The 12,469-nt window shown below is 55.7% G+C and overlaps 8 protein-coding genes across 8 annotated transcripts; 5 read left to right on the forward strand and 3 right to left on the reverse strand.

Annotated features, from left to right (window-relative positions):
* Positions 1–334: 334 nt before the first annotated feature.
* On the forward strand, positions 335–1,399 carry GNI_070220 (glycosyltransferase family 2 protein; the record flags this gene model as incomplete). Its single annotated transcript, XM_011131979.1, has 1 exon — positions 335–1,399. The coding sequence occupies one exon, from the start codon at positions 335–337 to the stop codon at positions 1,397–1,399; it is 1,065 nt and encodes a 354-aa protein (XP_011130281.1).
* A 532-nt stretch (positions 1,400–1,931) lies between these two features.
* Positions 1,932–3,696, forward strand: GNI_070230 (T-complex 1 subunit alpha; the record flags this gene model as incomplete). The annotated part of the gene is made up of 2 exons (XM_011131980.1): positions 1,932–2,007; positions 2,120–3,696. 2 exons carry the CDS (start codon positions 1,932–1,934, stop codon positions 3,694–3,696), a joined length of 1,653 nt encoding a protein of 550 aa, XP_011130282.1.
* Positions 3,697–3,942: 246 nt separating this feature from the next.
* GNI_070240 (ribosomal protein S25) lies at positions 3,943–4,251 on the forward strand (the record flags this gene model as incomplete). Its single annotated transcript, XM_011131981.1, has 1 exon — positions 3,943–4,251. The coding sequence occupies one exon, from the start codon at positions 3,943–3,945 to the stop codon at positions 4,249–4,251; it is 309 nt and encodes a 102-aa protein (XP_011130283.1).
* Positions 4,252–4,347: 96 nt separating this feature from the next.
* Positions 4,348–4,764, reverse strand: GNI_070250 (hypothetical protein; the record flags this gene model as incomplete). Its single annotated transcript, XM_011131982.1, has 1 exon — positions 4,348–4,764. One exon carries the CDS (start codon positions 4,762–4,764, stop codon positions 4,348–4,350), a length of 417 nt encoding a protein of 138 aa, XP_011130284.1.
* A 547-nt stretch (positions 4,765–5,311) lies between these two features.
* On the reverse strand, positions 5,312–6,347 carry GNI_070260 (putative transmembrane protein; the record flags this gene model as incomplete). Its single annotated transcript, XM_011131983.1, has 2 exons — positions 5,312–5,974; positions 6,165–6,347. 2 exons carry the CDS (start codon positions 6,345–6,347, stop codon positions 5,312–5,314), a joined length of 846 nt encoding a protein of 281 aa, XP_011130285.1.
* A 29-nt stretch (positions 6,348–6,376) lies between these two features.
* GNI_070270 (hypothetical protein) lies at positions 6,377–7,819 on the reverse strand (the record flags this gene model as incomplete). Its single annotated transcript, XM_011131984.1, has 1 exon — positions 6,377–7,819. The coding sequence occupies one exon, from the start codon at positions 7,817–7,819 to the stop codon at positions 6,377–6,379; it is 1,443 nt and encodes a 480-aa protein (XP_011130286.1).
* Positions 7,820–9,082: 1,263 nt separating this feature from the next.
* GNI_070280 (triose-phosphate transporter family protein) lies at positions 9,083–9,979 on the forward strand (the record flags this gene model as incomplete). Its single annotated transcript, XM_011131985.1, has 2 exons — positions 9,083–9,158; positions 9,234–9,979. The coding sequence occupies 2 exons, from the start codon at positions 9,083–9,085 to the stop codon at positions 9,977–9,979; spliced, it is 822 nt and encodes a 273-aa protein (XP_011130287.1).
* A 1,025-nt stretch (positions 9,980–11,004) lies between these two features.
* Positions 11,005–12,360, forward strand: GNI_070290 (putative periodic tryptophan 1-like protein; the record flags this gene model as incomplete). The annotated part of the gene is made up of 1 exon (XM_011131986.1): positions 11,005–12,360. The coding sequence occupies one exon, from the start codon at positions 11,005–11,007 to the stop codon at positions 12,358–12,360; it is 1,356 nt and encodes a 451-aa protein (XP_011130288.1).
* Positions 12,361–12,469: the final 109 nt, after the last annotated feature.

The raw sequence follows: 12,469 nt of genomic DNA on the forward strand, positions 1-12,469 counted from the left end.
GGGGGGGGGGGGGGGTTCACACTTTGTATTCGCCCGTGACAACCGTGAGCCTCTCGTCTGCAGTCGCTTGATACTTCAAATTGTAATAACTCCCTATCATCATCCCAATCTCTTCACAGCTGTGGGTCAGTCACATGCCCTCCTAGTCCGGCTACTAACCACAAACCAGTCGCGTGCCCTCTCCTAGTCCGGCTGTTAACCGTGGGCCACTGGGGGGGCATTTTTTTGTCACGTTCGGGTCGCGTTTCAGGCGACCGCTCGTTGAGACAGCAGCCGCGTTAGAAGAAGGCGTTATCCGCAAGGTAGCTCCGCAAGGTACAAGCAAGCCGTAAGTATGCGAGTGGCGACGGCAGCTATGTCGCTGTTGATCACTATGGGTGAGAAGGGGCCCATCACAGTGAGTCGGTTGATCAAGGATATAGCTGACCAATTGCTAAAGCCGGCAGAAACGATAATTATGTCAGTGGGCCATATTCAGAAGAAGGACACGTTGTTGTTGGACACCACTATTCAGGGGCTGTGCCTGACAAACCTGCTGCCCGATGCGTCACGGAAGCCATCGGAATACCAGATATCTTACTGGCGGCGGTTCTTTGCGTCCGCTTCGGGAGTGGTTCGAGACAGTTCGGTTAACACCGCCATTGCGCATTCGCCCGTAGCGTCGTCCTTGGCGCGATCGGAACCTGGGTCGGAACCTGGTTCTGAGCCGGGGTTCGAACCGGGGTCTGGGTTTAGAAGGCGGGGGACAGCGCCGACGATGGGAGAGTATATGAGTACGATTCCAAGTCTTAAGTTTTACTTCAAGGCGCCGGCCTCCGTTGCGGCAGACTCGAGGCTCTCCTTAGCTGGTTGGGCGACACAGCCGTGGCTGTCATTTTGGGACGACGACGACATGATCCACCCGGAGCGCACACAGACGCTGGCGCGGTATATCGAGGCGTACCCGGAGTACGACGTTTGGTACCATGCGTACAAATGGGGTAAAGTCAACAACGCCACCGGGGCTGAGGACATCGACCATTGGAGGGCCACCACGACAGGGCGCGGAGAACTGGTACCCCTCAAGACCTGGGAAGACATCCAGAGCGAGGCGCCCGAGAGCGTGACCGGACACTGCCCTGGCGTGAAGAAAAGACGAACTTCCGCCCACCAGGCAGAGTTCTACAAAAGGCAGCGCTACAGCTCCTATCTCAGCGTCTACTACACCGCACACGATCCCAACGTCAGTGCTTGCTGGATAACTATCAAGAAAGATTTCCTCAACAAACACCCATTCCGAGATGCCTTTGATGAGGGTACATACCACTTCTGGACAGCGCTTTCGGAACACTGCATGAAAGCCGGCATGCTAGAAGAAGTACTTGGCAGATACATAAAACCAAGAGTGTGGGAATACTAGGATTCCATTCCTCTCTGCACGCACACCCAAAATGTGGAACACAGATTCATCTGTTCGACGACCACGACTCTTTTTGCCGTGAATGACCAAAGATTTTCGTCCAGCCCCAAGTTCGGGCTGCGGTGGGTGCGGCAAGCCCCACAGTGATGAAACACTGACAAAAAGCACCCAACCCGTTCGGATCAGTCTGTCTTCCGTCGCTCACTGTTGACCCACCTTCGAAACTGAACACCCATCTGAATCACATACGGTGAAATCATGGAGCAGTAACAATTAGGTTATGAGCATTTGCTTCGATTTCAGTCTACGCGACGGGACGTGCTGACGGGAAGGGACGTGCTGACGATCAGTGACAAACACGTTACTCACTGTTTCAGTTCTACGTAGTGGTTATAACGTGCGGTGCTGGCGCGGCTCCGGCTGCGTCAATGGAGTGTCATTGTCTAGACCCGGGGCTAAGCTCATTGGATTACTAGGGGTAGATTGGATTTCGATTACTAGGGGTAGCATTTAATATATTTAGCTGCAAAAAATGAGCACGGCAGTTCCCTTGTCTGCTTTCGTGGCAGAACGCGAAATATCCAGTAAAACCGTGCGGCAGCAGAATGGTAAGCCGACACTGTTTCGAGCGCGCGCGTGTTTGCGCACACGTTTGCTTGAGCGCGCACAAATGTTTCCGGACGCTTGTTTTTGGTTGACTGAGATGCGTGTTGAGTGTAGTGCAGGCGGTTACGGCGCTGGGTAAGATAATGGCGTCGAGTTTGGGTCCTTCTGGGTTGGACAAGATGTTAGTGGACAACTTGGGCGAGATGTTGGTAACCAACGACGGCGCTACGATTTTGAAGCAGTTGGAGGTGCAGCACCCGGCGGCGAAGGTGTTGGTGGACCTGAGTGACTTGCAGGACCAAGAGGTGGGCGACGGGACGACGAGTGTAATTTTGTTGGCGGCCGAGTTGATTAGGCGTGGACAGATTTTAATAGAACAGGGCATCCACCCGACGTGGATCCTACAGGCGTTTAAGGCGGCTGGGAAGGAGGCGGTTCGGTACGTGCACGCGAATTTGAGTGTTCCGTCTACTGGGCTAGGTGAAGGTGTCCTAAAGTCGATAGCGAGTACTTCGCTTTCATCCAAGTTAATAGGCGGCGATGCACCGTTTTTCGCCGATCTGGTGTGCCAGCTGGTACCCAAGGTTGCGACTGTGGATCCGATGACTGGGAAGACGCGTTATCCGGTAAAGGCGATCAGTGTGCTCAAGACTCATGGTAAGAGCACGAAGGAGTCTTTTGTGGTAGATGGTTTTGCTCTCTCGCATATCGGTCGAGCGGCTCAGGGTATGCCAATGGTCGTGAAGGATGCGCGCATTGCCGTGTTGGAGTTTCCTCTTAAGCAATACCGTGCTCAGATGGGTGTCCAGATTTTGGTGACCGCGGCTGACGAGTTGGAAAAAATTCGCGAGATGGAAAAAAATATAACGCGCGATCGCGTGAAGAAGATCTTGGACGCGGGTGCGAACGTGATCTTGACCTCGGAAGGCATCGATGACATGACGCTCAAGTACTTTGTGGAGGCCGGGGCCTTCGCAGTGCGGCGTGTTCCAGGCGCGGACTTGCAACGCATCGCGCGCGCCACCGGCGCTAAGCCTGTGTTGACGATGAGTAGTTCGGATGACGACCAGGAAAGCTTTGACCCGGCCTGGTTGGGTCGTGCGGAGCAGGTGTATGAGGAGCGCGTGGGTGATTGGGATTTTGTGTTCATTCAGAACTGCGCCGGCGGGAGGGCGGCGAGTCTCGTGCTCCGGGGTGCGAATGACTATTTGATTGACGAGCTCGACCGATGCCTTCATGACGCCATATGCGTCGTGGCCAAGACCCTCGAGTCCGGCGCTGTCTGTGCCGGCGGCGGCGCCGTCGAGACAGCACTCTCCGTTTATCTTGAAGACTATGCACGCACCATGGGCTCTCGCTCCCAAGCCGCCATCGCTGAATTTGCACAAGCGCTTCAAGTCATACCCAAGACCCTAGCCGTCAACGCCGCCAAAGATGCCACCGACCTTCTCGCACAACTCAAAGCGTGCCATTACAAGTCCCAAATCTCGGACGAACATTCCGACAAACAACTGAAACATTTCGGATTAGACCTGACCCAAGGAACCGTACGCGACAATCTAGCTGCTGGCGTCGTAGAACCCGTCCTCACTAAAACCAAGGCCATCCGCTTTGCCACCGAAGCAGCCGTCACCATCCTTCGAGTCGATGACATCGTTCGCAACATGCCTACCGACACACAACAAAACTAACTAACTGACAACCTCGCGCGGCGGAGCACACACCCTTTGTCCCATACATCTCCGAGCTGCACTGTCGGGATACCAAGTACTTTTACATCAAACATGACTTTCGTGTAGTTCCACTCGGGCTTTCGGGTTACTCACTTGACCTTCGTGGGCTTTTAGGGACTGTCTGGTGAGTTAAAAGTCCGCGACACAACGACAGAGCCGAGAGTTTTTTGGGGGCTTCTCTGTCGCCTTTTTTATTACCGCTGCATGCCGACCAAGGAGAAGAAAACCAAGGCCCAAATTGCCCAGGCTGCGGCTGCCGGTTCTCGTGCCAGAAAGAAGGTCAAGGCCCGGAAGGTCGAGAAGGTCCGCAACGCCGTCTTCTTCGACGAAGCTTCTTACAAGAAGCTCGAAACGGAAGTTCCCCGCATGAAGGTCATTACTCCCTACGTCGTGTCCGACCGCTTGAAGATCACCGTCTCGTTGGCCCGCAAGGGTCTCCGCGAGTTGGAGTCCAAGAACCTTATCAAGAGAGTCTCGGACTACGAGTCGTCCATGATTTACACTCGCGCATAAACTTTGACTTTTTCTTTCCAACAAGTTCACTGTCATAAAAAGGCGGGCGTCGCGTTGTTCTTGAGGGCGCTGCGCTGCGTTCTTGCGTTTGGTTGCTCAATTGTAGAGCGAGTCCTGGTTACTGAGGGGTTGGGTATTGATGGGTATGGTGAAGTTATTATTCCGCGGTTGTGGCGGGCTGGCGATAAGTGTGCCAGTGCCTTCGAGGCCGGGGGACATGGGGTTGACCCCGACTGTTGAGTCCGTGGCGTTGACGAGTTGTGTGCCGCCTGTCTTTTGCCTGGTTTCGAACGCCTGTTTGGCGGGTTTGGAGGCCATGTTACGAGAGATGTCGTGGGTAATCTGTTTGGTAAGGCCTTTGTGTTCCAGATGTTGGGCAAGGGCCTGGGGTATGGGTGCGTCCGAGATGGGTTGAACGCGCCCGGTGAGCGGGACGGAAACACGATGGGCCGTGCGTGTTGTCGGGTTGGCTTTTTTGGCCGCACGCTCACCAGCCAGAATAGCGAGCAGCATTCCCGCAATCAAGACCAAATATGCCACAAAGAGAATGCTGATTGTTGTTGCGCGGTCGTGCTGAAACCATACACCCCACATTGACAACGCCACCGACACCAAACTCGTTACCGCCAATGGCCACAACGATGCAGCATGTCCTTTCCGCCATGCACTCACTGAGGTCATGAACGAAGGTAACCGTATTCCAAAGTAACGGTTCGGCTCCAATCGACCATTTGCTGCAGCACCCACTACCCCCAAGGTGATCGCTGTTGATAACAACAAAGGGGTCGCCAACAATGCCGCGCCGTTCCGACCCAATGACGTGTTCCAATTCGTATGATCCATCTGGGTGCACTTTCCGGGTGCGCCGCACCGTGCCCGCCCTGTATTACACTGCCGCTTGATTACAGCCGTCTTACGTTACCTACACCCATCTCAGAGGTTGGTTACACACGCAACCCTTCTTAGAGGCGATAAACGTGCTGTGGGTAAACTGCCCCGTTGTAGACTTGTGTTATACGTACTAGGTTGGAGGTAAATAAGGTTCGGCCTTCGTGTAGGTTCAAACGTTGAGTGGGTTCACGCGTGCGAAACGGTCCATTTGCTTTTCGAGTTCGTTGCAGAGTTCGGACTCATTGAGAGCTGGGGATGAGGCGTTGACTTCTTCTTCAAAGGCGACAGCCCAGAGAAGTGCGCTCATGAGAGCCACGAAGCTGACGGCGGTGGAGAATGCTGGGTCTGCTAGGAGGATGACCGACATTTCGGAGATACCAGCAAGTAGATAGAAAATGAGATTGGCACCTCCATGCCAGTCATTGGTACCCTCATCATGGTATACCTCCAGCAGGAAGAAACTCAGCCCATAACCAACATAAGCCAATGCTCGGATGACTCGGGCTCCATTACAGAACACCCAATCCAGATTCCCATCTCGGAAATGGGTCCACATCGCATCCGTGTAATAACTGCTGAAATTTAGTGCCCATGCCAACTGCATAGTCGACGCTACCACATCGAAGAAACTTGCGTAACTTAATAACTTGCTACCCGCTCGATATCCACGAGACCACGCTGCATCATCCGCCAATCCAGCCTGGAATGCCGTCAACAAAATCGATCCCAGGAAATACAGAATGTTGAATCCCAATAAAGCCAATCGATACGTCTCATTGTTCCGCATCTCCTCCGTCGTGTGCCTCAAGTCCCACGTATAGTAGCCAAGCCCCTAAACAAACCGAATTATTCTTTGCTACCCTTCTGACCTCTCCCTCTTCTGACCATCTCCCCAACAACCAGTCATGCTTCCACCACCTGGCCGTCCGGGCCTCACCATCTGGGCATGACCCATCTCCCCTGACTATCTCGACCTCCGCATCTGCAAGGCCTTCCCCCTCTCTCGCGGCCTCGTAGCTTACACCAAATGCGTAGTGGAATAGAATCATCCCCAGTAGCGCCAGAGTCTGGAACAGAAGACCCGTCCTCAGAAAGCCCTTCGAACACCGGTCCAGTGAACCGGCCACGAAGCCCGTGTAGACCTTAGGCCGGTTGAGCAGGAATCCTTCGCGGTCAAAACCTTCGTGTCGAGTTGCGACCCACATGTCGAGTGCACCTCTTTGCACCTGCGCCCTCAAGACCCGCCTGCACCCGAACCCGATCTGTCTTCGACCATCTTCTCGTCCTCGCCTTCGACCGTCTTCTCGTCATCGCCTTTGACTGTCTTCTCGTCATCCCCTTTGACCAACTTCCGTTTCTTAAACCGACTACCCGGTCCCACGCCCGCTCCCGTCCCCGTCCCCGTACACGTCGTCCCGAACCTGTACTGCTGGTACTGCCTCCGCTCCAGGTCTGTCTCGACCAACTCGTCCACGATATTGTCCGACTCTCTTACGGCCTCCCTGGAGGCCCCCAAGTCGTCGCAAACAGACCGCGCTCGCACGTCCCCGCACATCACCTGCTCCCCTTCGTTTACTACCTGCCACTGACCCGGCGCACCGGCCGCCGCGCCGTGCGTCGTCTGCAACTGCCGAGCACGCCGCATTATCGCTTCCAACGTCATCTCTTCCGACTCCTCTGACGGAGCTTCCGTCCAGGGGGGCTTTACTGGGGGCTCGGTCGACGGGGGCAGCGTAGACAGAGACTTCGGTCCCGGCTCCGATCCCGCTTCTGCTTCCGTCGGTTCCTTCGACCTGCCTTGGACTGCGACGCCCTGTGTTCCCGACAGCGCCTCTGAACCCGACGCGGCTCCTGACTCCGGCGGGTCAGCGCCCCTAAGTCTCAGTGTGTGCTCAGGGAACTCGGGTTTGACCCAGAGTTTTACGTTGAGGAGCGCGTTGAAGTAGACGGGGAGTCCCGTGGTTTCGTGAAGTTCCTCGACCCAGTTGCCAACGTTTTGCGCGCGCCGACTTTTTTGGAGCCGGTCTGGCAACTCTTCGAAGGCTCCGTAGAACGTGGGGTCCAGCCCACTAAGGTCCACGTCGTCGTCCGACACGCTTGCTGCAGCATCTGCCCTGCCACACGTGACATAAGCCCCTTTTTTCTCCGCGGCAGGGCCGGCGGGTGGCAGGCGCGAGGTCGTGGTCTTGCGGTCAAGCAGCCGGTTGCGGATAAAATCGGCAAGGTCTCCTTTGTCTCGCTCCCGCTGCGCCTCGCTTACGAATTGGTGCATCGGGTTGGGGGCGCGATAGTCTCGTGGGGGCGGCCGGACGGGCTCGGCCGGCGTCGGCTTTGTAGTCGCCGACCAGGGTTTGGCGGGGGGCGGCAGACCTGAGGACTGTAGACCGTCCGGACCGGGGACAAAGGTGCTCGGGTCCGGAAAAAGGACGTCGTCTTGGATCGCGGCCTGCATAGAGGCGAGGGCGGCGCCTTCGATGGCCCGGAGAGTGTCCTGGACATGTTGAGCTGCGGCCGCCTTCTCTCTTTCCTCTTCCGCGAGCCGTTTCAGAGTACTTTCCTTCCGTCCTTTATGCACTTCACTCGCATTGTGGGCCGCCACATTCCGCGGGTGTCCAGAGAGCCACACGTTGCACACCCCGCAGTGGTGCTTCGCAACCGACTTCCAGTATTCAGACATCTCACAACGATCGAACCGCCTTTACCTCCGGGAATATCAACGGCCAATATTAGCAAGCACACCCCGCCACAGACGTATACCCCACCACGGGCGTATACCCCACCACGGACGCTAAGCTGTCTGGGCGTACACCCCACCACGGACGCTAAGCTGTCTGGGGGGTCTAAGCTGTCACGGGGGGGTCTGAGCTGTCACGGGGGGTCTGAGCTGTCACGGGGGGTGTCCATGCCATCGCGAGGGCTGGGTTACTCGTTGAGTTGGGTTAGCGACGAAGGCCAACCGTGTGCAAACCCGTGCCAAGAGTGAGTGGGTCAAGAATGGACAAGGGCGAGTAGTAGAAACGGAAGAGAGCGGTTGCGTGATTCCTTTGGTAATGTCCCCCCTCCTTTGGTAATGTCCCCCCCCTCCCCCCCCCTCCCGGGGTCTTCCGCAGGGATGTTTTGAACCTATCTGACCAAAAGGGAAGGCATCCGTCACTGTGTCATCTGTCACTGTGTCATCTGTCACTGTGTCATCCAGCCAGCACGTAGCAGGCAGGGGGTAGCAAGAGGCACACAGTGTTTGTGCGGGTCCTCTCATCCAGCAAACACCCGGCTTAAAAAAAGGATGAGCCAAGACTGGTGGGTGCTCATCCACTCTTTTCGAGCCCACTTTCGCACGTTCGTCTGTATCCTACTGTGGTACATCACGAGCTTGACCATTACTGCGACCAATAAAGTCCTTCTTGATCTACTTCACTTCCCGTTCCCTGTCTTTACAACTTTCATTCATTTTGCTGGAGTTGGCCTCCTCCTGAAAGTCGTAACCTGACCCTTCCCGAAACTTCCCTTGGTCCTTCTCTTGGTCCTCCCCAACCTCTCTTGGTCCTCCCCAACCTCTCTTGGTCCTCCCCAACCTCTCTTAGTCCTCCCCAACCTCTCTTGGTCCTCCCCAACCACCCTTGGCCCTCCCCAAACACCCTTGGCCCTTCCCAACCTCCACCACATTCCCGAACAACTCTCGTCGATGGATCAGGCTGACTGTATCTGACACTTCAGGCCAGCTTCTGCACAAGGAACAGAAAGGACAACTTCGGTGAAATTGAGTTGAAACCATTCGTCAAATACATTCTTCCAAGTAACCAAGACAACAGTCAAAAGACACTAGGATTCTGCCTCGCTGTTCCTTCCACCTGTTATGTCGCCGTGGTTGCGACCTATGAATGTTCTTGTAGTCTCAATCTTTTCCGCATTGGAAGTGACGTTGACGAACCAAGCTTATTCGATGGTCTCGCTTTCGGTGTTGACGGTTGTAAAGTCTACGTTGGTGGTTGCGACTTATATTGTTAGCATTATCTTTGGTAAGTGGTTTGGTAAGTGGTTTCTGTTCTGGTGTGTGCACACACGTGTGTATGTATGACTATGTATGACTTCAGAGCTCGAGCGATTCAACCTGCGACTGGCGCTGATCTTGACATGGATAATTACGAGTGTGTGCATGTGCTTGCCGGGTATGCATATGCGGTCTGGTTTTGGCGTGTTGATTCTGGCGATGGCGGTGATTGGAGCATCGCTTCGCTGGGTTTTGATCCACTTGCAGATTCAGCGGTTCCGGACTCCCAAGGGTCAGTTGATCGCTTTGACGCAACCGTTGGCAGCTCTGTGTTTGGTTCCGGCTGTGGTGGTGTACGATGGACCCTCGATGTTATCTTCCTTTTACGAAGGGCACGGGTCGTTGATCTCGATACCGGAGCACGGGAGTTCTTGGGCCGTTGCTATGAACCACTTTTTGCGTTCGGCGGATCGTGTTATGCTCATATCTGCCTTGTTGGCATTGGCCACGGTTTTGGTTACTATCCTGCTGTTCTTGGAGTTCCAGGTTGTTGAAGACAGCTCTTCACTCTCTTTGGTTGTGGCCGGGACCGGGAAGGAGTGTCTCACCGTCGGCATGGGCCTCATCATCTTCCGCGAACGTCTCCCGCTCCGCAGCTGGATCGGACTAGGCAGCAGCGTACTTGGCATCTTGGCTTATGCACACACTCGCGCGCTTATGGAGAACGAACAAAAGGCCTTCGCGCGAGCACGACGCGACAGCGATGACTCTGCACAGTCAACTCTCAAACTCGACCAAGACACCATTGAACTGGCCACCACAACTGGCTCATCCGGCGTCGAGGTTTAGCACGAGCGACGGACTGCAACGGAACCCCTTTTGTGGGACAACGGAACCCCCTTGGACAACGGCACTGCTACATCACGAACAGGAGCTGAGTGTTGCACAAAGGGCACTGAACAATGTTTCCTCCCTTCTTCTTGCTGAATTCGATCAGTTCGCGGAAGCACTTTCGGTGAAAGGCGTGCCTACATTTGTTGGACGCCACTACAGGCTCCATGCAGTCGTTTAGATTTTCAAGGCACATGAAACACACGTCTTGCAGCCGGTTTTCGAAACACTGATGAGGCACACCTACAGGCCAACAGCTGCGGCATGTGGGGCAGTGTTTAAAGTCCTGCTGCCGTCCCAGTCGACAACAACCACATTCGCTGCAATGGAAGACCGAATTGGACTTGTTCTGCCAAATATTACATTTTTCGCACCAGTGGGAGCCCCCAAACGTCAACTTGCAGTTGCTGCATTTATTTGTCGCCACTTCCGCCTGCTCTGTGTCGCAGCTCCCGCATTTAATGCGGGTGATTTCAGTCGACATCAAAGTGTGTGCACACACTTTTTCCGCCTCGTCCCCGACGAGACTTTGCCCACCCAAGGCACCCCGAGTCGGATTCTTGGCCTCCTCCTGATCCTTAGCGTCATTGTGGCACCGATGGCATGGATACCATGTTTTACTAAAAAGACATACCATGTCGCCAAGCCGCGAGTACCCAGCCGCGAGCGGCCCGCCCGAAGCACCTACCAGCAGTCTGCTTGAATTAATACCCCATGGCTGAAGTGAGGACAGGAAGATCGGTCCTTATTCTTGGAGCCAAAGAGCCAGTTCAGCTTCATGAGTCTGTTTCAAATTTATATGGCTGCTGGCCCGGCGGGTTCGGCGTGGTGTGTTACACAGCATGTTCAGAGGCGTGTCACGGGAGTGGGGGGTCTAGGAGGGTGGGTATCGCCTTTGGGACGTTGTTTGTTGAGCGCACGTGTGCGGCAATCGGCGCCACGGCCGATCTGCGCAAGACGAGGCTAGGGGGCAGATAAAAAATATGGAGGAAGAGGCTGTGAGTATCAAGACGTGTGTCCTGTGGATTCCGCGCGGTGTAGCGGCAGAGAAACCGTCTGTGGTCGACGTGGCTGAGGATCAACTGACGACAGCGGGTGCAGGCAAGAGGGCGGACCGGGCTTCGGTGGAGATTGCTTCGGATGGCGCAAGCCAGGACCAAGACCAGAGTCAGGCTGCCTCGGCGGCTTGTCAAGACGCGTTCGAGAAGGAGTTCCGGATGGACGGCTACGACCGGGAGGAAGCGGACGGGTCGAACTGGTTTTCGACTACGAAGAAAGACCTGGAGTTGATGGCGAAGGCGGACCCGTACTTGGACCCGAAGGAGTTGGCGGCGATGGAGGCGGAGAACGCCGTAGACTTGCGGATCGACGCGAAGAAGGACTTGCCATTGGTGCTGGGTTCGGTGGAGGGCGGCGACGACTGCACGGTGGAGACGTATTTGTACGACGAGGAGGCGGCGGAGAGTTATACGCACCATGCGATTGTGATGCAGGCTTTTCCGTTGTGTATGGAGTACCTGCCGATTTTCGGACACAAGCGGAGACGGCAGTACATCGCAGTGGGCACATTTTTGCCGGTGATTGAGATTTATAATAACGACCGCATCAACCAGTTAGAACCAGACTTCGTGCTGGACACGAAGGACTGTCACCACGACGAGGCGGTGTCCGCTCTCCAAGTCAACCCGAAGCAGCCGCATATCTTGTTGTCGCTTTCGCACGACCGTAGCGCGATCCTCTGGGACCTGGCGACCAAACAGCCCCTCAAGAAGCTCTCGGCTTTGGCCGAGGACAAAATCAACTGCGGCCAGTGGCATCCGGAGGGGCACGTTTTCGCCTGCGGGTCCGAAGACGAGACCATCCGCATCGTGCACGCGGCTTCTGGTCGTAGTTCCGCTGTTCAGGTCGGCGAAGTGGTTGAGTCCCTCACCTGGCTCCGCGGGCAACCCAACTTGCTCGTGGCAGGCGCTTCCGACGGCTCGCTCTTTGCTTATCATGTGGACGACCAGGCCGCCCGAAAGGTATGGGAAACTACCGTCAGCGACTCGCCCGTACTCTGCGTAGCCGACTGCCTCATACCCGGGCTCCTCCTCTGCGGCTGCGAAGACGGCGCTGCCTGCGTCTACGATACTCGCACCCTTCCTTTCACCAAAGTCGCCACCAAAGACATGCAAGCCGGACCCCTCTACCACGCACAGGCATCCCCCGACGTGCCCTCTCTAGTCGCCTTCGCCGCCACCGATTCCGTCATCTGGGACCTGCTGTATGAACAACCTGTCCGCACCGCCTTCGGACTTGCCGAACCCAACTCTGATGAGGCACCCACCCAAACGCCCTGAAACCACAGGCCACAACGACTCCGCAACGACATCACGGCGGCGGCCAGTGGTAACATGAGCCACCGCACACCAGCCAGTGGTAACATGAGCCACCGCACACCAGCCAACA

This window comes from Gregarina niphandrodes (genome assembly GCF_000223845.1).
Source record: "Gregarina niphandrodes unplaced genomic scaffold scaffold00012, whole genome shotgun sequence".
Lineage (NCBI taxonomy): Eukaryota > Apicomplexa > Conoidasida > Eugregarinorida > Gregarinidae > Gregarina > Gregarina niphandrodes.